We start from the raw sequence: 26,398 nt of genomic DNA, 5'->3' as shown, positions 1-26,398 counted from the left end.
AATCACAGTGTTGTTTCCTCATATCAACGCTGAATGTTCCGGTTGGTCGACCGTCGTTATGATTAATCTTCTCTTAGACCATGAAATAAAATCTCTCGCGATCGAACTGCATGACGTTATGCGTGTTAGCTTTCATAACTTCATTAGACATCCCCTTGTTGCAGTTATCAGTGAAAACCTGCCCATAGGCTAACATTTTTGTCCATTGATGGCCTCTTCTACCAAATAGTGATCCTAATCGATAGTACATAGATTTGACCAATGCAGTGATTGGAAGGTTTCATGTTTCTTTTAGCACCGAGTTCATTGCTTCTGCTAGGTTAGTTGTCATGTGACCCCAGCATTGCCCTCCGTCAAATTCCCTTGCCCACTTCTCCCGAGGGATGTTGTCTATCCATGATAAAGCGTCGTTGTTTGTTCTTCGGATTTCCCCCTGATAGTAGTTAAATTTCACCTCTGTTAACGCATAACCAATGTTAACAACTATTTTGCGCAAATCCTTGTCTTTAATCTCACGCATGAAGTTTTGCGCGATGTGTCTAATGCAATAGACGTGTGATGATGGAGGATACTGTCATCCATTTTCCGGATTGTTATATGCACTCTTTATCGATTCATGCTTGTTTGATATTAGACACAGATTTTCTTGGGGAGTAACGTGTATTCTTAAATTATTAAGAAAGAAACTCCAAGCTTCCTTTATCTCACTTTCAACCAATGCGAACGCTATCTGAAATATGTTCCCGTTCCCATCTTGTGCCACAGCCATCAACAGAGTCCCTCTGTACTTGCCATACAACCATGTTCCATCAACCTGCACGATAGGTTTACAATACACAAAACCACGTATACATGGTCGAAACGCCCAAAACAGATGATGAAATATCCTTTAGTCACCCAAGTGTGAACCATCATTTGAAATCACAGGTAAGGATTGCAATTCTATAATGGTACCTGGTAGATATGTTTTCATTACCAGTATCCACTGCGGTAGATCATTGTAAGATGTCTCCCAATTTCCATACAGCGACTCAATTGCCTTACACTTTGCAATCCATGCCTTTTTGTAGGATATGATATACCTGTATTTCTCAGCAACATGAGCGATGATAGCCTTCACCTTAAGAGAAGCATCCCGATTTACAAGCTCCATTATGCTCTTACTAATCATTTCTGAATTGATTTTTTTATGGTCTTGTGACATGGAAGTGGTTGTGCACGTATCAGGCCCACCAGACTTACCAACTCTCCACCTTGAGTTGCCCTTATGCAAAGAGACCCTGCATTTGAAATTGCATGTTGATTTTCTACATTTGATGACAAAACGTACATTGTCAGATTTAACCACAGAAAAATCTAGACTACGTTTTATATGCCATTGTTGCAACGCCAGAACACACTCTTCCTTATTTTCATACTCGATGCCCTCCTCTATTTCGTCAGCATTGTGAGTTGGTATGAAACTTCCGAAAACGGAGATTGGTTCAGCATCATCCAAACTTATGTTTTGCATGTGCACAGGTGGGTTGTACAAACTAATTGGTTGCGCTCTTAGTGCAACGGTCGGTATGTCGAAGATGTCTTCATTGCCATCGTCATCGCTAACACCAAATAGATCTTCAAATCGAACCTCCTTAAGATCATCCTCACTATTCTCACCTACCTCTTCATTTGGTATGAAAGGTTCATTATTTTGAGTCGGTTTTTCGTCAATGACTTGACTCATTCCGTACTCGTGTGACTGTACAGATTACGATGGATAACAAAGATTTTCATTGTGAGTTGGTTGTTCTTCAAGATTTTCATTGTGACTCGGTTGTTCTTCAAGATTTTCGACTAGACGAACATATATCTCAATGGTGGGTAATTAAGATAATGTTATATGACATTGAAACATCGACTTGACATCTTCGTCAGTCTCAATGGGTGTCATTATGTAAAAGACGGTATTATCATCTCCATTAATTAATGGATGGAGATAAATGATGTCTTCAACACAACTTTGTAACTTTTTTTCAATACGGTCTTTTAAATGATGGAAGTTGGAGTTGATGTGGATTTTGAACATATGCAAATTCGTATTTCAAAATGAGAATCCCTCATTTGCATCTATGAAAAGGGACCCTTCGGAATAGATATACACAATTAAATTTCTTTGAGCCATGAATGTGGAATATTTGATTTGATCAAGGAGATATGATTGTAGAATATTTGATTTGATGAAAATAAGTAAAGATATAAATGTAGCAGATTTGGTTTGATGAGAATGAATGAAGATATGAATAATATTTGGTTTGATGAAGGAGATATGAATGTAGAATATTTGGTTTGATGAAAATAAGTAAAGATATAAATGTAGTAGATTTGGTTTGATGAGAATGAATGAAGATATTAATGCAATTTATAGTCAACAAAACATAATCCTAGTAAACCAAACCCTGAAGAAATATTACATGCAACTCGTCCTTCAATTGGAAGAGAGATAAAACGTGAAAACCCTAGATGAATAAGCTCACCTATTCATTGGACGAGTCATAACCCTAGAAGAACAAGCTCGCCCATTCATTGGACGAGGCAACACATCACATGGCTAAGCTCGTCATTCCATTGGACGAGGCAACACAATACAAGGGTTAACTCGGCCATCAAAGGGACGAGTCTGCATGCATGCTTTTTTGCAGTGTAATTTCCAATTAGCATGGGAATCGTTGTTGCAAGGATTCCTTGCAAAAAAATATTGCATGCATTCCCTTACTAGACCAATCACCCTATACAATTTTGACCTATATACTTAATATTTTTTACCATTATAAATAAACCTTTCCTCTGCAATTCTTTCTCATCATCTTCCTTCAATTTCTATTTCACAAATACTTAGTTAGTCTCTTCAAATATTTACTCTCTACAAATATTCACTATCTTCTACTCCAAAATGTCTTTGTTGTGGATGGGAGAATCACACCGTGGGACGGCGGCAAACATTGTCGAATACAAAATTCTCTTTCAAATCTATTTCACAAATTCAATATGTAAATATCACATCAAATATTTATTACCATTTTTATTTGAATTTCAGGAAGACGGTAGGTTCCGGGTCCATTCACATACATACATTCAACCAAGTGCGGTTATAATACCGTATTTGGAACTAGCCGGTTTTGCAAATGTGGCCAAGATTGCAAGTCTAAAAGTAGATTCTAAATTAATTGTTGCATTGTTAGAGAGATGGAGACCCGAGACACATACCTTTCATTTACCAACGGGTGAATGTACTATCATACTAGAGGATGTGAGTATGTTACTGAGTCTCTGAATTAATGGTAAAGCTGTTAATGGCCCAACAAACATAACCAATGATGTTTACATGGAGAATTTGGGCATCGAACCAACAACTTCAGATAAAAATGGGGCTTCTGTCAAAATTGTTTGGTTAGAAGCCGTATTAACACAACTGAAAAATAACCCTAACCCGACCGAGGCGAAAAATATTCTTCATTCAAAAGTTTATATTTTACTTTTAATTGCTACTTTTTTAATGTTAGATAAGAGTCACAATTTATTGCATTCTTCTTGGTTACCTTTAGTAGAAGACCTAGAAAAATGTAACACATACAGTTGGGGTTCTGCTTGTCTGGCGACACTATATAGACATATGTGTAAGGTAGCCCATAAAGGAGTCAAGAGCATATGAGGTTGTGTTGTATTACTAACTGTATGGGCATTCACACGCATACCCTTGTTAGCCCCGATTAGTAACGAGGTTCCATCACATCCTTATGCATTAAGGTAACGATTTTCATTTAAATGCAATTTATATTTCTCAAAATTATTTATACGTCGCTTTAAGGTATTTTTTTTAATATGCAAGATGGTGCAAACGAGGTATGAATTACGGAAATAATCCTCGTCATCATTTACGAGGGTACCGTGTTGCAATAGAACACATGGAAGAAAACGATGTAAGAATGATTAATTATAATATTCAACTTATTTAAATTTATTTTATACATTCTAATAGTTATATTTCTTTTAACAGTTTATTTGGAGGTCGTACATACAATATCCAGTGCCTGATTATAGTGACAGCCGAGTTTGGAGTGCAACAACATATATGGTATGTTTCTTTACCTTTGAGATGCATCAGACGGATCGAGTCAAACTCCAATTTGGATTTGAACAACAAATACCGTCTCAACCAAGATGTCTAAGTGAACACGATAACATGACTATGGTCCAAGCTTGGGACACACATTGGCAAGATTTAAACAAAGAAGAGCTAAAAGAATGGAAAAGAAGAAGGCATTTGGTGTTACAAGGAAACTCGGTAATTGGTGAGTCTAAGTCGGGTAGAGAATGCATGAATTGGCTTTTATCAATTCCTTTTATGCACGTTGCTCCAACACAATTTTTGAATGATCCCCGTCAACATGTAGCTTCTTCAACCCAACAAACAACACCACCCCCACATCAAGATATTCCCCCCACATACACATACACATTTGGGGCCCAACCATCATCCTCAGCTCAACAAACTTACCAACACACCCATACCACACAACAACATACAATTTATTCCACCTTAACCCAACACCATAATCCTCACACTTCATTCTCTCAAACAAACTACTATTACAACCAACAATGTCAACAACAAACCAACCTACACCCACCCATACACTACACTCCAATTCCTCAACCCAACTTTGAATACTCAAACCCTCATTCTCAACCCAACTTTGAATACTCAAACCCTCATTCTCAACCCCAAACATCTAACACCACATTCGCACAACCTACTACTACATAAAATCCTGATGATGTCTACTATCCTCCTATCCAACACACCCAACCCAGCACCTACACACAACTCCCACACTCACTACCCAACTTTGACCTCACTGATGACCATCTAATGAATATCCCTTCTTTTCGCATTCAAGATCTTGACAGTATGGATATGCCTCTAAACACATCACAACAACATCAAAGTCAACAACAACAACATCAACAACAAGACGCCCATGATGAATTGTCTTCTGACTCATCTCCGTCTCCCGCAAGACAAAGACAAGAAGACTTGGGCAAGGGAAAACGCAAAAAAGTTGGCACAAGATGTGGAACAGGCGGTCACTATAAATAAAATGTATTTCTTCCATTATATCAATAAAATAATTATTAATCATTACAATTTATTATATGCCTCATTATAATATTTATAGTTGTATAATAAGTATTTAAAAAAATAAATCATTTCTATTATTAATATTTAAAAAAAAATCATTTTATTATTAATATTTAAAAAAAACAATATTAGAAAACTATTATTATTATAAAAAACTATTATTATTAACATTTTATTATTAATATTTTTATAAATTATTATTATTATTCTAAAAAAAATCATTTTTATTATTTAAATATAAAATTAATTAGAAAACTATTTAATTATAATTTTAATAAGGTTATTTAATTATATAATAGTATTTAAAATAATAAAAAAAAACTTCCTTTATTAGCTCGGTCAACCAATGGCCGAGCCCAGTCATCATCGGCAGCGATTCATGCTCTCGCCCATTCGTTGGACGAGGCCCAATAGAAAAATGGGGCATTCTGGGATTTTTTTTCAGAATGGGGCATTGTGGGAATAAATTTTCAGGTTTGGGGCACTATGGGCAAAAAGTCCCACTTGTGTAGCAAATTCGATTCTTAATGAGCTGTAACAAAAACAAACAAAAAAAGTGATGTGAATCCTTGTTGAAATGTGAAGTTCTTTTATTTTACTATAAAATGTGAGTGAGGGATCTACACAAGAGATATATATTTTTTAAAACTTTCCATCTTGACACATGCAAAAAAAATGGAGATAGAGAGATATTTAGATTTTTCTTAATTTATTTTTTAAAAAAAACTTGATTCTAAAAGAAAGGAAATAAAATTAGTTTTAAAAAAGTAGAATAAAAAATTAATGAAACAAAAATAAATTTATATTTACAAACAAATTAATTCTAATTAATCTCACTAATTAAATTGGTTAAAAAAATAAAAATAATCAGATAAAAAATGAAAAATAAATCGAGCGCAAAAAATGCCCGAAAAATTAAACTGAACGCAACAAAATGATCAGTGCGAAATGAATTTCTTGGAAACATACAAGTTTTGATCAAATTTTGAAAAGAAAAAAAAATATCGATTAAAAGGCTCAGGCGGATAAAAATGCAACAAAGAAAAGTAGTCGAAAAATTAAAACGAGCATACTAGGTTAAACCATATGACCCATAGATTAAGAAAGTTGACATCTGAAAGCTCAATTTTGAAATTTTTTTCCCTCTAATTTGAGTTACATTTGAGAAACGATTAGACCAGTCTGTCTATAGATCCGAAAAATTATTTCGAATGATATTTCAAGCACTATGTGAAACAAAATGCATGTTGTGATTAGTAAAAAATGTAAATGTCATGTAAATTAACTGAACTGCTGACTGAATAATCCTGTACAGATAATCAAATGCAAATGAATCGCTCTTAGACTATTTGCTTTTGATTATCAATCATGATTAAATTCTACCAAGATTTAGATGACGATAATACTCTTGATTGTCACTTTTTGAACCTCTGAAAACAAGTTGCAACTGAATGAATGATGCATTGAGATCGAGAAATCAAGTCTTTTGACTTCTCAATTAACAGATGACTGAATGAATGTCATCAAGACCAAATAAAATTCCAGAGCTCCTGACTTTTTATTTGAACCCTGATGAATTCTTTTTAACTGATAAAAATGCATGACAAAATGGATTAATTTATGCTATGCTGATGCGAGTGAAAACTCAGGGTAAAATTTAGGGTATGACAGTTACCCCTATTTAAACATATTTAACTAGAGGATATGAAGAACTCTTCTTCAAATCATCATGGTGAAAGATAGTTTAAATACTAAACAAACCCAAATTTTTCCCTCTAATGTAGAAGAATGATATGCTTATGATTATGACTGAATACACTTGGATTTAAGAAATACTCTTGAATTTTTAATCAACAGACGACAATGCAAATGAATGCAATGAGATTTAAGAAATACTCTTGATTTCCTAATTGTTGGGCGATATGCATGTAAATGAAGGTTAAGAAGTACTCTTGACTCTTTAAAAATGAATGTGAATGAATTGAGAAATACTTTTGATTTCTCAATTGTATGAATGACAAATGATATGGATGCTAAGTACTCTTGACTTCTCAGAGATGAAAGAATTAAGAAATAATCTTGATCTCTTAATCATCATATGGTTGAATGAAAATGTAGATGAATTGAGAAATACTCTTGATTTCTTAATCACTGGATGATAAATGATATGAGAAATGCTCTTGATTTCTCAGATGCTATGCAGGTTAAGAAGTACTCTTGACTTCTTAAATATGAAATGGTATGAGTTAAAAAAAATACTCTTGATTTCCTAATCATAAATGTAAATGAATTGAGAAGTGATCTTGATCTCTCAGATGATATGCAAAAGAATTAAGAAATACTCTTGATTCCTTAATCATGAATGTAAGTGAATTGAGAAATACTCTTGATTTCTTTATCATGAATGTAAATGAATTGAGAAATAATCTTTATTTCTCATATGATATGAAGATGAGTTAAGAAATACTCTTGATTTATTAATCATGAATGTAAACATAATAAGTATGAGTTAATAAATACTCTTGATTTACTATATGCTATGTGAATGAATTAAGAAATACTTTTGATTCCTTAATCATGAATATAAATGAACTGAGAAACGCTCTTGATTTCTCAAATGATATGCAAATATGTTTAAGAAATACTCTTGATTTCTTATATGCTATGCGAATTAATTAAGAAATACTCTTGATTCCTTAATCATGAATGTAAGTGAACTGAGAAATGCTTTTGATTTCTCAAATGATATGCAAATGTGTTTAAGAAATACTCTTGATTTCTTATATGTTATGAGAATGAATTAAGAAATACTCTTGATCTCTTAATCATCATATGATTTACTGAAATGCAAATGAATTAAGAAAATGCCCTTGATTTCTTAATGATATGTAGGTTAAGAAGTACTCTTGACTTCTTAAATATGAAAGGTATGAGTTTAAGAAATACTCTTGATTTCTTAACCATGAGAATGAAAATGAGTGTGAATTAAGAAATACTCTTGATTTCTTAAACATGAATGTAAATGACTTAAGAAATGCTCTCGATTTCTAAATCATGAATGTAAATGTAGTGAGAAATGCTCTTGATTTCTTAAATGATATGCAGATGAGTTAAGAAATACTCTATTCCTTAATCATGAATGTACATGCACTGAGAAATGTTCTTGATTTCTCAGATGATATGCAAATGAACGGGTTTCAGAGAATCATGTTTAGTTGCTCTTGACTGACGGTAGATCTATGGGATGAATTTGTTACAAAGTAATTGTTTGACTGTTCTTCGTTGTAGGCAGACACTCATGGGGGAACAAGTGATCATATTCAGCCGCTCTTGGCTAAAGATATCATATTCAGCAACTCTTGGTTGAAACAAATGCAACCAACTGCTCTTGGTTGAAGCAAAACTGTGAAAATAAATAGTATCCAACTACTCTTGGCTGAAACTATTGTGTTCAACTGCTCTTAGTTGAAGCAAACTGCATAAAATAAAATAGTATCCAACGACTCTTTGTTAAAACTATATGCATTCAACTGCTCTTGGTTGAAGCAAACTATTAGGAAATAAAATAGTATTCAGCTTCTCTTGGCTGAAACTATTGCATTCAACTGCTCTTAGTTGAAGAAAAACTGCAAAATTAATTAGTGTCCAACTGCTCTTGGTTGACAAAAGACTCCTTTAGGGAATGAGAAAATCCCGAGATTTGCTGGGGAGGAAATGTTAATGTTATCCTAAGAGGTTTAGCATTATTGGATTGACAGGTCCAATTCAATGTTTCTTAGGAGAATAGATCAGTAAGGACAACTTGCTCTGTCGGGGATTAATTGAAGTAATCTGTTGGGGAATATAAGAGACTCTCTGGGAAATAAACGCACAGGAGACTCACTGGAGATATACAGAGAAATATTCAGTAGATCTTGTCTATCACAGAACTCTTGTCCATTAGACTCACTAGGGATATTGCTAACTTGTGAAGAGATGTCCATCTTAGGTAGCTACTTCAAAGAGACTTGTTGAAGATAAAGTTGTTAGGGATACCTTGCTTTAGGAATCCTGCTGGTATGAAACTCTCTTGAGGACTTTATGAAATTTTGATGGAGAAAATAAAATACATGGGAAACTATGTGGGGAAATATCTACGGGGGAAACCAAGCATAAATTCCATTGACACCAAAGTTCCAATGGGAGAATAACAATCACCTTGTTGGGTAAGAAACTCGCCTTGAGAATCATCACTATCAATGATTGAATTCTGAACATACTGCAGTACTGACAAAAAGAACCATTCTACTCTTAAGAACATCTCTTGCATCTTAGTCTACTGAGGATTATACTGAACTTTCTTGAGAGGTTGCTGAAATCGGCTGAGGTTTATGCATGACTTGTTTTGTACATGATATGCAAGACGAAAATGAATGCATGTATATACTAGTTCATGCATTTTTTGGGCATCAAGCTCTGATTCCCCGACGTCATTATCCTTGAATAGTTTTGGCACCATGAAGATGATTTGTAAAAACTCTGATTTCTGCTTTGTCGTCAAGTGGGCTTCGATAAGGACTTCTTGCTTCTAGAAGAAAATCCATTTTAAACTTGCTTTAGATTACAATGATCCAGGAAATGCCCCACGTCTTGTGAACCAGATGCATTGTTGTAAACCAACAAACATTCCTTTTATACTTTCAAAATCAAAACAAATTAAAGTTTTCAAAAGCTTTGTTGTTTCCACTATTTTAATGTTTTTATCTTATCAAAAATAAAAGCGACATTAAGCAGAAAAATAGAAATAATTGGTAAAGCAGTGTTCAACTGAACAATTTTATTTGATGAGAAGAATAACTCATACATGGGGTTCATAAAGATGTAAACCCCTCTAAGAGGAGATTACAGAGAAAGAAAGCAAGTAAATGGCAACAAAAATTTAACTGATTTTCTAATAAAATACAACTTTTCTACTTTCCCCTATGTCCTCTAGTCCTTATTACTTTGCTTCTAGAGATGGTAATTGGACTGTTTTCTTCCATCTGAGCTTTGTTGCAGTGTTGACTTGTGTTGTTGCAGTATTATGCCTTTGGATATTCCCTAACTTTTGCGCGAACTGCTCCTTAAGAGTTTCAGTTCACCGGGAGATTTTACCCTTTTTTGCTTAAGCCGCCCTTTCAAGTTTTCGACTTACCGAGCTTAATTTTTTGTTTATCCCTAATTTTTGCCTGAATCTCCCTTTCGGGTTTTCAACTCACCGGGATGCTCATATTTTGCCTAAGTCGCCCTTTCGGGTTTTCAACTTAGCGAGCTTTTATTATCCATCTCTTTTTCTTAGGCATAATACTTTCTGACTGCATCAGAATTGACGGGGGATGTCAACTCTTCTTCATCCATGTTCATGAGAATCAAAGCTCCACCAGAGAAAGCTTTCTTCACCACAAACGGTACCTCATAATTGGAATCCACTTACCACGTGAATCCTTCTGGAGGAAGATTATCTTTTTCAAAACTAGTTCACCTACATTAAACTCTCGAGGTCGAACCTTCTTGTCAAATGCCCGCTTGAGCCTCTTCTGATATAACTGACCATGACACAATGCTTTCATCCTCTTTTCTTCGATTAGATTGAGCTGGTCAAACCTGGTTTGAATCCATTCTGCTTCTTCTAATTATGTCTCCATCAAGACTCTCAACAAGGGGATCTCATCTTCTATCGGTAGCACAACCTCCATGCCATAGACTAGGGAGAAAGGGGTTACCCCTATTGAAGTGCGAACAGTTGTTCGGTATCCGTGCAAAGCAAAAGGTAGCATCTTGTGCCAATATTTGTAGGTCTTCACCATCTTCTGAATAATCTTCTTGATATTCTTATTAGCTATCTCTACAGCTCTGTTCATCTTTGGCCTATAAGGTGACGAGTTATGATGTTCAATCTTGAAATTCTCGCACAACTCCTCCATCATCTTATTATTCAGATTTGATCCATTATCAGTGATAATCTTGCTAGGAGTTCCGTAGCGATAAATTATCTCTTTCTTGATAAACCGAGAGACTACTTGCTTCGTCACATTGGCATAAGAAGCTGCTTCTACCCACTTAGTGAAGTAGTCAATGGTGATCAGAATGAACCGATGTCCATTTGCAGCTTTAGGCTCAATCATACCGATCATGTATATGCCCCACATTGAGAATGGCCATGGAGAAGATAAAACATTCATAGGAGTAGGTGGCACGTGCACCTTGTCAGCATATATTTGACACTTGTGACATTTCTTGGCGTAGTGGTAACAATTTGTTTTCATTGTCAACCAATAGTAACCAGCTTTAAGGATTTTCTTCGCCATTGCATGTCTGTTTGCATGAATGCGGAAAGAACCTTCGTAGATTTCTTTGATGAGTAGGTCGACTTCGTGTCTACCCACGCATTTGAGCAGAACTAAATTAAAGTTTATTTTGTATAGAACACCACCACTTAGGAAGAAATTGGCTGATAACTTCCTCAAGGTCTTTTTATCTGTGATGGATACATCATTTGGATACTCGTGCTTCTCAAAATATCGTTTGATGTCATAAAACCAAGGCTTGCCATCTGTTTCTGCTTCAACTTCCAAGCAATGTGCTGGCTTGTCTAGACGTTGAATTGTAATAGCAGGTGATTCGTTAGCCCACTTGACCTTGAACATAGATGACAAAGTAGCCAAGGCATCGGCTAGCTGATTCTCCTCCCTAGGAATATGATGGAAATTAATCTCATCAAAGTAAGGGATTAGCTTCATGACATGCTCTCGATATGGGATCAAATTTGGATAGCGAGTCTCCCAATCTCCTTTGATTTGATATATGACAAGTGTTGAGTCCCCATACACTTCAAGAATCTTGATTCGTAGGTCAATAACTGCTTCAATTCCCAAGATACATGCTTCATACGTCGCCATGTTATTAGTGCATTTGAAACATAACCTAGTCGTGAAGGGAAGATGAAAATCCTTTGGAGAAGTTATGACAGCCCCAATTCCATTACCCAATGCATTTGAGGCACCATCGAACACGAGCGTCCACCGTGATCCTAGTCCGGGTCCTTCTTATGGGCCTGGAATCTCATAGTCTCTTATGTACATGACATCTTCATCTGGGAAGTCGAGTCTCATCGATTGATAGTCCTCCATTGGCTGGTGCGCAAGGTACTCTGATAACACATTGCCCTTAATGGCCTTCTGAGTTACATATTGAATGTCATATTCTGATAAAAACATTTGTCAGCGAGGGATTCTTCCAGTTAATCCAGGTTTCTCGAAGATGTACTTGATGGGATCCATCTTGGATATTAACATTGCTATATGGAAAATCATGTACTGTCTCAAACGACGAGCGACCCATGCTAATACACAAGAAGTCTTTTCTAGCACGGAGTACCTGATTTCACATTCCGTAAACTTCGTGCTCAGGTAGTAGATAACATGCTCTTTTCTACCCATCTCATCATGTTTCCCCAGTACACATCCCATGGATTCATAGAGTACTGTTAAATACATAATGAGAGGTCTTTCTAGCATTGGTGGCACCAAGATTGGTGGTTCTTGCAGATACTATTTGATTTTATCGAATGCATTTTGGCAGTCATTGTTCCACCTAACAACTTGATCTTTTCTTAACAACTTGAATATTGGCTCGCAAGTGGCTGTCAGATGCGAGATGAATCTGGAAATATAGTTCAATATGCCCAAGAAACCACGGACTTGCTTCTCTGTTCGAGGTGCTGGCCTTTATTGAATAGTTTTGACTTTGTCGGGATCAACTTCTATGCCTCTCTGGCTCACAATGAACCCTAGAAGTTTTCCAGATCTGACGCCAAAAGTGCATTTAGCAGGGTTTAAGCGCAATCTGTATTTCCTCAATCTTACAAACAACTTCTTCAGATGAATAACATGCTCCTCTTCTGTCTGAGACTTGGCAATCATGTCATCCACGTAGACTTCAATCTCCTTATGTATCATATCATGGAAAAGAGTTACCATGGCCCTTTGATAGGTTGCCCCAGCATTTTTCAGGCCGAAAGGCATTACCTTATAACAAAAAGTGCCCCATGGTGTAATGAAAGTTATTTTCTCCATATCTTCGGGAGACATTCTAATTTGATTATATCTTGAGAATCTGTCCATGAAGGAGAGTACAGAGAATTGAGTTGTGTTATCCACCAATACATCAATGTGAGGTAAAGGAAAATCATCTTTAGGACTAACTCTATTTAGATCTCTATAGTCTACACACATTTGAACCTTGCCATCTTTTTTCGGAACTGGCACAATATTAGCAATCCAGTGTGGGTAAGTTGCAACAGCTAGAAAACCTGCATCAAACTGCTTCTTGACCTCTTCTCTGATCTTAACAGCCATGTCTGGTCGAGTTCTTCTCAACTTCTGCTTTATGGGCGGGCATTCCGGCTTTAATGGTAGCTTGTGCATAATTATGCCAGTGTCGAGTCCTGGCATATCCTGATATGACCAAGCAAACACATCTACATATTCATGTAGCAGCTTGACCAGCTCCTCCTTCACATTTTGCTCCAAGGAAGCTCCAACCTTGACTTCCTTTCGATCCTCCTCAGTCCCCAGATTGATCATATCCACTGGTTCCTGATGAGGCTGAATCATTTTTTCCTCTTGTTTCAAAATCCTGGCCAACTCTTCTGGGAGTTCGCAGTCTTCCTTACCATCCTCTTCAGCTTGGTTAATCAAGAGGTCGAAGTCATAGGGAATTATAACATTGTCGTGTTCAATGGATTCAGTTATTAATGATCTGCATGAAAATGATTTTTCTTTTTAGTGGAGGATTTTGAAAAATGAAAGCGATGTGAAATAAAAATGCCATTTTTTTAATTATGTTGTTTATTTATTTGTAAAAAAATTAAAGAGATGAAAGACAAAGATCTCAAAAAATGTTCTTTGTATTGATGATAAGGCTTAAATATTAACACAAAATGGGCCCTACAAAGCTATCCATATGCCTTGGGCATGGCATTGGATGTTTTTTTTAGAAAACAGTAAATTACTTTGAACAAGAAACTATCTCCGAAACATCTGTTGCCTTCCAGTTAGTGAGAGCAGCATTCGGAGGTCCACAAAACACCATCTTAGAAAAATATGGATCTTCATCTTCAAGAGCATTCACTTGATCTTCACTTTGGAAACCACCTTTGGAGATTATCTCTTGTATGCTAGGAACCTTCCCCCGATGTATCTTCTGGTCTTTGAACAGTTCAATAGACGGTTGATATCCCAATCCACACTTGTCTTTCTTCTCTGGTAATTCAATCATTGTGCCCCAACTTCCAGGGCAACCAACTTCAATTGCAGCTTTCACACTCTTCTGCGAGGACATGACCCTTTTGGGTTCTTCGACAGGTTTCGACTTAGTTTGGACCACATTGACCACTTCAAGGGCCTAGAGAGAAGTTTCAACAATGTCTTCACCTACTTCAATGTATCTGAATGAAGTCAGATGGCTGACAAAAATATCTTCCTCTCCAGATACTGATACCAGCTTACCAGAAGTAACAAACTTCAACTTCTGGTGGAGTGTCGAGGTGATAACTCCAGTAGCATGGATCCAATGTCTACCTAACATACAACTATAAGCAGGCCTAATGTCCATTACTTGGAAGTTAATACGGAAAGTTTGAGGGCCAATCAGGATTGGAAGGTCAATCTCCCCAATAACCGTTTGCTTAGACCCATCAAAAGCTTTCACTATCAAAGCATTGGGTCTCATCTGCGCCCCTTTAATATTTAATTGTGCTAGGGTAGTCTTTGGCAACATGTTCAAGGATGAACCTGTATCTACCAGTACTGGAGCCAGAGTAACATCTGTACACTTAATAGAGATATGAAGCGCCATATTATGTTCTCGTCCATTAGGGGGTAAATCATCATCAGTGAACATCAAACAACTACTAGCATTGAGATTAGCAACCACATCATCAAACTGAATAACATTGATGTCTTCTTCCACATAAGCTTCGTTCAAGAACTTCAATAGAGTTATCCTATGAGCCTCAGAACTCATAAGTAGAGAAAGAATGGAGATTTTTGAAGGAGTCTGGTTGAGCTGATCTACGACCTTGTAGTCACTCTTCTTGATGATTTTCAAGAGTTCTCTATCCTCTTCAGTAGTCACTGCTTTCTTAGAGCCTTCTCCTATTTCTAGAGGACTGACCTCTTTCCCCTTTGTTGGTTCAACTGTTGGTGCACTTGCTTGGCTTGGGATCACTTCAGGAGCGAAAACCCTTCCACTTCGAGTCACACCACTAGCTCCAGCAATGTTAGTCACATCTGGTTCTTTTAAGATTACTGGTTTGTTACCCACATAAACTACAGGCTCATAGTTCCAGGGCACTGCTTTGGTACTGTCAAATGAGAATGGAGCGGGAACATAGATAACCATTGGTTCAATCTTCTTCACTGGATCTAGGTCAACATTTCTCTTATAAGAGACCATAAAAGGCTTGGGAAGCCTCTCTTGATCAAACACAGGCACAATCACAACAACATCTTCATCATCTTTTCTCTGGTGAACTGAATAACTCGTTGATCCATCAAATATTGAAGACAAATTTTGAATTCACCGCACTGATCAGGGTTGGATGAACACACCACACAATTATCATGTACTCCCTTCATCAATTCTGCTTCCATCAATCTTGCATGGACCACTGTTAAAAGTGTCTTCAACTTGAACACATCCTTTATCAATCCATCACCAGTTGAACTTTCTATAACATTGACACCTGAACCATCATGTTTAGGCAAAGGATTGTTCCCCACATTTGGAACATCAGCAAAAGACAATATTTTCTGATCTATCAACTCTTGGACCCGGAGCTTAAACACTTTGCAATTCTCTATTGTATGACCCTCTGAATTATCATGAAAGGCACACCTAGCATTCTCATCATACCAAGGCTTGTGAGGCTTAGGAATTGGAGGTGACGCCCTAGGCACGACAGTCCCATTTTGAATTAGATACGGTAGCAATTGAGTGTAAGTTATTGGGATAGGAGTGGTATTTGCATTATTGTATTGTTGATACGACCTTTGTTGGTTTGGTCATTGCTGCTGAACTGGACGTGGTTGATTATTCTGTTGATTTCTCTGTTGATGTTGAAGTAGAGGAGCCTGGAACTGAGGTTGTGGAGCTTGATATTGAGGAACTGGAACTTGATGCCGAGGTACCGGAGCTGGAATATGAACAAGAGCAATTGGACGATAAGGCATGGTTGGATATTGAGTAGCTACTACTTAAGGGTACTGATAATAAGGCACAGAAGCAGGAGCCTTAGGTGGTGCCCTCCCCCTTTGAGAAGAAAGGGCACTAGTCTCTCCATCCTTCCTCTTGAATCCGTTGAAAGGCTTCTTCAAGATTGGTTAATTGCTGGAACCTCCCTGGATTTTACCACTCTTCAGTCCTTCTTCTACTCTTTCTCCCATGATCACCATGTCAGAAAATCCTGTGCACACACTACTAATCAACCTTTCATAATATTTGCCCTGCAAGGTATCCATGAAAATGTCAATCAATTCACGATCAACCAATGACGGGTGCACCCTTGCAGCTAATTCTCTCCAGCATTGTGCGTATTCTTTAAAAGATTCATTGTCTTTCTGGGCCATACTCTGAAGCTGAGTACGGTTTGGTGTCATGTCAGTATTATATTTGTATTTCTTTGTGAATGCTTCAGCCAACTCATCCCAAGTGTGGATGTTGCTACATTCCAATTGCATGTACCAATCCAAAGATGCCCCAATTAGACTATCCTGAAAGCAATGGATCATGAGGCATATGCAGCCATTTTTCTGCAATACATTTTCAAATGTATGTTAGGACATGTGAGGCCTTTGTATTTTTCAAATTCCGGCACTTTGAATTTTGGAGGAATCACCACATCTGGGACCAGACACATCTCTAAGGAACTCAACCGGGTTGAGTATGTCCTTCCAAGATTCTTAGCTTTTCGGCTAGCGCACGACAAATCAGGATAGCCTCATAATCCTAGGCAACAGTAGGGATGAACATTGGAGTAGCTCCATTGTAATTCTGCATTTTAAACTCGTCCTGGAGCTCCTCATCAGCGCGAGGAATGACCACTTGATTGACCATCGGAGGTCCCTGCGCAACGACTCCATCAGCTACTCTAAAAGTATGCGCAGGTGGAGGCACATGAGTTCTTTCAGGCGGTGGAGCAAAACCTGGAAGAAGACCGTAGATAACGGGATTTGGAATAGGAATTGAAGGTCCTGCCTAGAGAGCAACCCCTTAAACTAGAGTGTCGTTCCTTGCCGCAGCGGCAACACGAGCCTCTTCTTCCCTTCTATCTAGAGCTTGTATAGCCTCAAAGATCTGCTCAATTTTGCTTTTGATAGAGTCCATCTCCTCTCTGAAGGCAGCTTGTTCTTCTCGAACTACATTCATGATTCTTCTTGTGCTGGAGCGAGTAACGTATGCACGTTGAGGAATCAACTTGAACTACTGGAGACGAGGAAAAATGGAATAAGTTTTTGTTTTGAGAAATGAAATTCATGATGCATATGTTAATGCACGTGGATTTAAAAAATGTCTTTTATGCTTATGTTCAATTTTATTTCCAGGGAAACGTGTTAGATTCCTTGTTATTTTAGAAAGCATTCAAAGAGATCACGGGGAATAAAACAAGAATGGAACCAAACTTTTTGTACAAAAGAACTCAAAAACCTTCCTTCATTCAATTCACAGCAGACTACAAGGATTGAGTACAAAATTCTTTCAAACATAAAGGAAAGTACAATATAAAAAAAGGTCAAACTGCAGGCTTCAGTTTGTTGAGCTCTCCCAACTCCCCTTTGAACCTTTTCATCATGTCTTCACAGAGATAAACAAAGCTGGTCACTGAAGGAGGGATTTTGTCATCGTCTACATCTTCCAAAGCACACCTTAGCATCAAAGGCACATCCTTGGCCATGCCATTGCAAAAGTCTATCAAACTGGAAAACTTGTCTCGATACTCATTTCTTTGTTCATGTAAAAACTGGATGGTTTCCTCGCAGGATGCCAAACTAGCATTCACATTTTCCCTTGCATTCATCCAATCTCCACCTTCTCGTAGAAAAGAGTCATATCAGCCTCTCCAGTATCACTCCCACTCATTAGCATTCTCAGCCCTTTGGCACTTTCCTTTCCACATATCAGGTATAATTTGAGCAACAGCCATGGCACTCTCTTTACTGCGGCATTCTCGTTCTGCCCTTTCTTTTGATTCACAGAGTGAAGCATTAAGGTCGGCTATCTTAGCCTCAAGCGTCTCTCTTATCTCTTTCTTTTGTTTTGTGGAGAGCTTCTACCATTTCTCTTTTTCACGACAATCCCTCTCAGCCTCTTTCAGTTGGCTTTTGACGGTATTCAAGCAACTGTCAGCCTGATCCAACCCATGCTTGACTCTTTTTCTCTTATACTCTTCCTTATCCATATTTTCCACATTTACCTAAAGCTGCGTTTTATTCCTCTCAAGTTTCCATTTAAACTCATTCTTTTCATTAGTGACCAGGTGTAGGTTCTTCAACAACTCTTCATTTTCCTTTGTAATTTTTTCTATAGAAGCCCGAAGTCCTTCTGCCTCCTCAATAGGGACATGAGTAGGTTTAGGCTCGGGAAGAGGACCAACCGTCTCTATTTTGAAAGGCATCTTGATTGATCCCACTCTTTCTTTTATCCATTGAAAGTATGGCTCTTTTGTGATAAAGTTCTTCTTTCCTAGGTCAACCTTCCCTTTCCTGTTGACCTTTTCCCATGCCTTCTTGATCCTTGCAAACAAAGTCGAATTCTCAACTCCTAGATCATGCAGCAAAAAGGCTTCCGAAAACTTCTCCTCAGGAGGTCCCTCAATTTGTTACCCAAGTTGTCTCATGGATAAGACTGGATTAGCATTAATACAACCTCGGGTACCAATAAGTGGTATATGATTTATGTACCATCATACTCCCTAGAGTACCAGGAAATATCGTTGGATCAGAGCGATCCCAACCTATGGGGTCAACTAGCATCCTTCTGATCCACAAAGGGACCCCTATTTGGAAGATGGGTATGCAACCATGTGTACAATAGAGGGGCACAATAAGCAACCATTCCTCCCTTCTTTGCATTTCTCCAAGTCAGATAATAGAACACATCAACAAGAAGGGTAGGCACTGGATTCTTTGTGAGGAAGATGCCAATGGCAGTCATGTCTACGAAATCGTCGAAGTTTGGGAACAGAACGATTCCATAAATAGCCAAGGCAATAGTAGCGTAGCAAGCCTCCCAATTTTTGGGCCTCCAACAGGGTGTAAGCTCTCTCTATAAGAAAATTGAGTGGAAACCCTTTGGTATTTCCTTTCACTCCCGGGTTCGCAGTAACCTCCTTCTTATGCATGCCGGCAGCGGCTATAACTTCATGTTCCAAGGTCCCTTCGACACCCATAAATGGCAGTTTGTTTTTTATGGGAATACCAACAAGATGTTCAAATTCCTTCAACATTGGTGCTATTTGAAAATCCTAGAAGGTGAAACATCTCATTGGCGAATCATAAAACTGGGCCAAGGTCAAAAGTACTAGTGGGTCTGCTTCTTTGTTCAAGAGACTGAGCAAATTGCCATAATCCTTCCCGAAGTTGATCTTGTAGTCAGGATGGAGCTGAGAAACCAATTCTTGTAGACTTTCTAATTTAGGATCTTTAAACTTATACGAGTACGTGCTCCTCTTGTTCGATCCTATACTCTCTAAATGCTTATAACACTTATCCTCTAGTTCCCTAGAAACAAAAATGCAAATGTTATGTTTTGATTATGCGATGAATGTGCATGGTTTTAGAGTTACAGGTAACATCAAACTCAGATTGGGAAGAGTAACAGGTAAAAACTGGTATTTCTGATTATAGGCACTCCATGGGTAGGCTCTATGGTTGATAGGTTCCCAGAGTCATGAATCCTTCTTGAGAATATTAGTGTCGTGACGAAGGGTCATCAGACAATAATACCCTCAAAATGATCTATTTAGGTGAGGTCTTCGTATTGTCCCAATGAGGAAGGCTCCTCGTGGGCCAATACTACACAACCATCGATTCCAAGGTTCTAAAAAGGTCCCTAGAGTCACTGATTCAACATGAAAACGTTATCGCCATGACGAAGGCTCGTCGGACAATAACATCTCCAAGAGAAACTACTCTAGGCGGGGTCTTCGTATTGTCCCAATGAGGAAGGCTCCTCGTGGGCCAATACTACAAAACCACCATCTTAATCCTATGTTTTTTCTCAGACTCGGGTAGAGAGCCTATCTCACAAAGTAAGAATAATTAGAGATCCCCACAGATGCCAATGAGAACCAATAACAAATCATATATAACAAATATAATGAGATATCGGCAAGAAGAAGAAAAATAAATCAAACAAAGCTAACACTAAAGACAAATAAAGCTAAGTTAGACCTGCCTCTCTCTAGCCTAGAGCTAAGTATTGTCCCCAGCAGAGTCGTCAGCTATCGCATCTCGAAAAATACGATCCTTCCCGAGATGCTCGCACGCTCGCAAAAAATTCGAACAGAGTCACCACCGAACTTTATTTATTCCAAAAGAGGAAAGGTAAAATATCGATAAAACCCACGAAAAACAACAAAAAAGAAAATGGTCATCGCAACCAAATTAGGTTCGGGAGTCGATTATGCAAGGGGGAGGTATTAACATCCCTCACATCCGTTGTACTCAACAGGAACCACTTAGTTAGATTTGTGATAGAGTGTTAGCTAATGTTAATTGTTATCTTCTACTTACTGAGTGAGAAAAGGAAAGGAAGAAAAGAGAGACTTAGGGTTTTTAATATTAATGTGCCTGACAAGATTTCACAATCCTGCTCCTACGTATCTTTAGGTGCTATGAAGAACTCAAGGCATACGTAGTTCTACCCAAAGAGAACTATTGGGTGGATTACTTTTAAAGAGAGTGATGCTTGGATCATATTTGAGCGATTAAACATTTACTTGTTGCTCGTTCTTGAAGGCTGAAGTCTCTGTTTGTTTCGCGTAGAAATGGATGTAGCATACTCTTTTCTGAAAATGTTTTCGGGATCGCGCAAGGGCGGGAAACAAGTTTGATGAGTTAAGTGTTTTGTTGGATGAAGATTACTCGAATGGCCGAGTAAGGCTACTCGTATCCAAGTACTCGAGGAGAGGAATAGAAGGCTCTAGACCATCTCCCTTTTCATCCTTAATTTCAAAAGGATTTAAATAAGGTTAATGTATTTTGAACAGGTGACAAATACTCAAATGACCGAGTAAGGCTACTCGTATCCAAGTACTCGGGGAAGGGAATGGAAGGCTCCAGACCACCTCCTTTTTCGTCCAAGTTTATTAAGAAAATGAGTTTGACTTAAAGTTTGATTATGAAAATAGTTTGGATATGGCGGGGGTTTAGAAGTTTTTAATAGATGATAATTGCTCGAATGGCCGAGTAAGGCTACTCGTATCCAAGTAATTGAGGAGAGGAATCGAATGCTCGAGACCATCTCCCTTTTCACCTTTAATGAAATAATGTCTGAGTATGATTAAGTTTATTAGATTTGATTAGGGAAAACACACTTGACGTTGGATCGAGGTTTTTATATTTGCATTTTGATTTGAAACAGATGAAATGATTTAAGGGTTTTGAAAATATCGGAGAAGTGGATATGGAAATAGTTCTAACTTTTGTGAAAATTACTCGACGTTGGATCAAGTATTTATTTTTGTTCTTTTCTAAAAAATGTTGATTTTAATATTTGAATTAACAATCAACTAATACAATAAAGTAGTAGTAAATTTATTACACATTTTATGGAATAGGGGTACAGTTTATCGAATGAGGATACAATACGATAACTAAATGATATAAGCTTTGAAAGACAGTTGAAAAAATAAAAGAATCTCGTTGTAAGAAGACCCGAGAGAAAGCCAAGGGACTCGAAGTAAAAATCAAAAAATTGAACTACATAATTAGTGTTGTGTTAAGCAATCGTAAAGTGATTCATGTAGGAATCACTCTATTTGAGTCTGGTCAACAAAACCTTATGCACTTAAGCAATTTTTTAAAATTTAAATTGAATTTTTAAACTCCGAAATTGTAAGACATCTGTGAAAAATCGACCGGACAAATAAATAAATAATTTTTTTTAACAATTTTAAAATAATCAATTTAATAAAATAAATAATAAATGAGAATATAATAAACAATAAAATAAATAATAATTAGCAACGTTGATGATAATATTTAACAACCATAATTAATCAAAAATAACAATTAACATTAATAATAATACACAATAATAGTTAACAATAATAATATAAACAAATAATAATAAGCAAAAATAATAATAACAATAATAATCAATAATAATTAATAATAATAATAATAATTAACAATAATAAATCAAAAAATCAATAAAAAATAACAATAATAATTAGTAAATATAATAAACGATAATAAAGATCAATAATAACAATAATAGTATTTAAAAAATTTAGTAACAATAATAATAATAATAATAATAATAATAATAATAATAATAAAATTTAACAACAAAATTATAAACAATCAATTAACAATAATAATCAATATTATGTGATTAATTGGTATGCACTGTCAGTGTAAAAAGGTTTTACACTGTCAATGCATCACAATCATCCGTTTGTATTATTTTTCAAGTGGTTAAAATAAAAGTCAAATATTTTAAATAAATCAATGGTTGTGATTAACTCACAGTGTAAAAAATCTTTACACTGTCGGTGTATATCAGTTAAATTCTATAAAATAATAGTAGAGATTAATTGTTATGCACTGTCAGTGTAAAAAATTTTACACTATCAATACATCACAATCATCCGTTTGGGTTACTTTACATGTGATTATAGAAAAAATCAAACTTCTCTAAAAAATCAATGGATGTGATTAGCTGACAGTGTAAAATATCTTTACACTGTCAGTATATTTCAATTAAACTCATAATAGTAATAATAATGATAATAAGGATAATATAATTATAAAAAAATAAAACAAAATAACAAAATAACAAAATAAAATATAAAAAAGAAGAGACAAAAAAGGTTAGTACAAATGTCCGAGAGAGAGAGTTTATCCCATTAATTTTTGAAGAAAACCAACCCACGGATGACATGTGGCGTAGAGGAAAAATTCAAAATTACAACACAACATACTCTTTTTCTTCTTCACGTGTTTATTATTACAGTAACAACACAAACTTTTCTTCATCATTTTTTCTTTAAGACCAATCATTCCTTTTTATTCTCAAATCACAATAAATAGCTTCTTAAATATCAAACACAAAAATTTCTGCGTTACAATAACACAACAACAAAAACGAAGAAAAAATATACCAATCAAAGATTTTACGGCAACTCCTGTGACGACGGAGAGAAGCAGATTCGGTGACAGCGGTGGCTTCTGTTGGTTGTCGACGGAGTGAGTTTTTTTCGAGTTGTTGATGGTTGTTTGCATAAGTTTTGTTGTGTTGGTGTTTGAAGATGATAGTGAAGAGGGTGTGCCAGTTTCGATTTTGGTCGAAGTTAATGTCAAGGGTGGCTTCCGCATACGGTTTTGTAGTAACAGTGAGAAGGAGTTAAAGTGAGATGGTAACAGTGGTGAGAGGAGGAAGATAAGAGTTGGGTTAGAAGTGATGTGTGGGTGAGTGAAAGGTTATGATGAGTGATTTTCTTTTGCCGAAAAAAATGAGAGAAAAATGTGATTTTTTGTTGAGTTTAGATATTTTATATTATGATATATGTTGGAGTGTTGGTGCTTTTTATGGAGAAAAGGTGGCAGAAAGTGACAAAAAGAGATGTATGAGAGATTTTCATTTAGAGAGAAAATCATCCAAAATTTGATTTTTAATGAGCTGTAATAAAAACAAAACAAAAAAGTGATGTCAATCCTTGTTGAAATGTGAAGCTCTTTTATTTTACTGTAAAATGTGAGTGAGGGATATGCTAAAAGAGATATATATTTTTTTAAACTTTCCATCTTGACACATGCCAAAAAAAATGGAGATAGAGAGATATTTTGATTTTTCTTAATTTATTTTTAAAAAAAACTTGATTCTAAAAGAAAGGAAATAAAATTAGTTTTAAAAAAATGGAATAAAAAATTAATGAAACAAAAATGAATTTATATTTACAAACAAATTAATTCTAATTAATCTCACTAATTAAATTGGTTAAAAAAAATAAAAATAATCGGATAAAAAATGAAAAATAAATCGAGCGTAAAAAATGCCCGAAAAATTAAACTGAACGTACCAAAATGATTTGTGCGAAATATTTTTTTTGGAAACATACAAGTTTTGATCAAATTTAAAAAAAATGATCTATTAAAAGGCTCAGGCGGATAAAAATGCGACAAAGAAAAGTAGTCGAAAAATTAAAACGAGCATACTAGGTTAAACCACGTGAACCATAGATTAAGAAAGTTGACGTCTGAAAGCTCAATTTTGAAAAAATTTGCCCTCTAATTCGAGTTACATTTGAGAAACGATTAGACCGATCTGTCTATAGATCCGAAAAATTATTTCAAGTGATATTTCAAACACTATATGAAACAAAATGCATGTTGTGACAAGTAAAAAAAATGCAAACGTCATGTAAATTAATTGAATTGCTGACTGAATAATCCTGAACAGACAATCAAATGAAAACAAATCGCTCTTAGAGCATTTTCTTTTGATTATCAATCACGATTAAATTCTACCAAGATTTAGATGACGACAATACTCTTGATTATCACTTTTTGAACCTCTGAAAACAAGATGCAACTGAATGAATGATGCATTGAGATCGAGAAATCAAGTCTTTCGACTTCTCAATTAATAGATGACTGAATGAATGTCATCAAGACCAAATAAAATTCTAGAGCTCCTGACATTTTATCTGAACCCTGATGAATTCTTTTTAACTGATAAAAATGTACGACAAAATGGATTGATTTATGCTATGCTGATGCGAGTGAAAACTCAGGGTAAAATTTAGGGTATGACACATTCATGCAGGGCATCAAAAATCAACGATAGAGGAATAGGTGATTCTACAACACAACTTGACCGCTTTCGTGACATTGTTTACTCGTTTATTTACTTTTCACACTGAAACTTGAACCCCCCTTCCTTTACTAGTTTTTATACATTGCACACATTATTTCTTGTTTGGAGGCAGTCTCTGTGGATTCGATCTTTTTTTATCACTTCGACATTATCGATACAGTTGCCGAAAAAGTCATCAAGTCTTTGGCGCCGTTGTCGGGGACTGTTGATATTTCAACAAGGCGACGCACGTGCAACGTTTAGTTTAAATTTTATTTTATTTTTATTTTTGTTTTCAATTGTAAATATTTTTATTTTGTAAATATTTTATTTTTGTTTCTTCTTAATTTTTCTTTTCTATTTCTCTCTCTTTTTAGTTTATTTTTGTTTAAATTTCTTATCTAGTGCAGTGCTACTAAGGTATTCTTCTTTCTGTTTGCATGCAAGGTCAAGACAATCATGCAAGATGATGTTTATGCTACCTTTTCAAAGTTTAAAGCTTATGCAAAGGAACTTGCATAAAAAATGCTCATTCTGGAAAATGCTAGAAATTATTCAGAACTAGAACCTTACACTGATCATTCATGGGAGGAGGATTCATCATCTCATCTTGAAGAAACCTTGACCCAGTTTATAAAGATAACTCAACTCAATTTTGAGAAAATCAACAACAATCAAAAAATCGTGTGAAGTAATATGGAAACATCCTTCAAGAATTTAGAGATGCAACTTGGTCAAGTATCTATCCAATTAGCATTAAAACTAAGATCTAGGGGGTATTTCTATGAAAATATGTTAGATAGTCCTAGAGATGAGTAAATTGAAAGAGAAGTCAAACAGGAATGTGAGATATTTGATGAAGGGGGAGTTCAAAAAGATAAAGAAGAAGAAAACTGCAAAACACCTGATAAAGAGATAAAAGCAAGAATAGAAGAAGTGAGGGTTAAAATTATATGTGGGATAAGAGCAAGAATGCAAGATGAAGATTGTATCGCTTTAGGTGAAGCTTCAATTTTAATAATTCGTTTAGACTTAGATATCCAACTACAAGATCTTCAACAAAAGAATAGTCCTACACCTAATAACAAGGCTGATAAAAGAGGAGAAATAGATGAA

At 36.0% G+C, this 26,398-nt stretch overlaps 2 protein-coding genes across 2 annotated transcripts; both read right to left on the bottom strand.

The window, feature by feature from the left end:
• Positions 1 to 280: 280 nt before the first annotated feature.
• LOC127100324 (uncharacterized) lies at positions 281 to 1,726 on the bottom strand. The gene is made up of 3 exons (XM_051037459.1): positions 977 to 1,726; positions 659 to 814; positions 281 to 571 (listed from the first exon to the last, which is right to left on the bottom strand). The coding sequence occupies exons 1-3, from the start codon at positions 1,724 to 1,726 to the stop codon at positions 281 to 283; spliced, it is 1,197 nt and encodes a 398-aa protein (XP_050893416.1).
• Positions 1,727 to 14,209: 12,483 nt separating this feature from the next.
• On the bottom strand, positions 14,210 to 16,860 carry LOC127100312 (uncharacterized). The gene is made up of 5 exons (XM_051037452.1): positions 16,614 to 16,860; positions 15,814 to 16,076; positions 15,281 to 15,727; positions 14,702 to 15,190; positions 14,210 to 14,605 (listed from the first exon to the last, which is right to left on the bottom strand). Exons 1-5 carry the CDS (start codon positions 16,858 to 16,860, stop codon positions 14,210 to 14,212), a joined length of 1,842 nt encoding a protein of 613 aa, XP_050893409.1.
• Positions 16,861 to 26,398: the final 9,538 nt, after the last annotated feature.

This window comes from Lathyrus oleraceus, chromosome 1 (assembly GCF_024323335.1).
Source record: "Lathyrus oleraceus cultivar Zhongwan6 chromosome 1, CAAS_Psat_ZW6_1.0, whole genome shotgun sequence".
In the NCBI taxonomy this organism is placed as follows: domain Eukaryota; kingdom Viridiplantae; phylum Streptophyta; class Magnoliopsida; order Fabales; family Fabaceae; genus Lathyrus; species Lathyrus oleraceus.
Note: the sequence above shows the minus strand (reverse complement) of the source record. Positions and strands in the feature narration are given on the sequence as shown.

What these genes read in the sequence shown, in the direction of transcription:
- LOC127100324 (XM_051037459.1), bottom strand. Translation starts at nt 1,726, where the DNA reads ATGAGTCAAGTCATTGACGAAAAACCGACTCAAAATAATGAACCTTTC. An exon ending in ATCTACCGCAGTGGATACTG is followed by an intron (nt 815 to 976) that starts GTAATGAAAACA and finishes CCTATCGTGCAG; the next exon opens with GTTGATGGAACATGGTTGTA. An exon ending in TTAATAATTTAAGAATACAC is followed by an intron (nt 572 to 658) that starts GTTACTCCCCAA and finishes AATGGATGACAG; the next exon opens with TATCCTCCATCATCACACGT.
- LOC127100312 (XM_051037452.1), bottom strand. Translation starts at nt 16,860, where the DNA reads ATGACACCAAACCGTACTCAGCTTCAGAGTATGGCCCAGAAAGACAAT. An exon ending in TCAAGAAGAGTGACTACAAG is followed by an intron (nt 15,191 to 15,280) that starts GTCGTAGATCAG and finishes ACTCTATTGAAG; the next exon opens with TTCTTGAACGAAGCTTATGT. An exon ending in TTGTTACTTCTGGTAAGCTG is followed by an intron (nt 14,606 to 14,701) that starts GTATCAGTATCT and finishes ACTTCTCTCTAG; the next exon opens with GCCCTTGAAGTGGTCAATGT.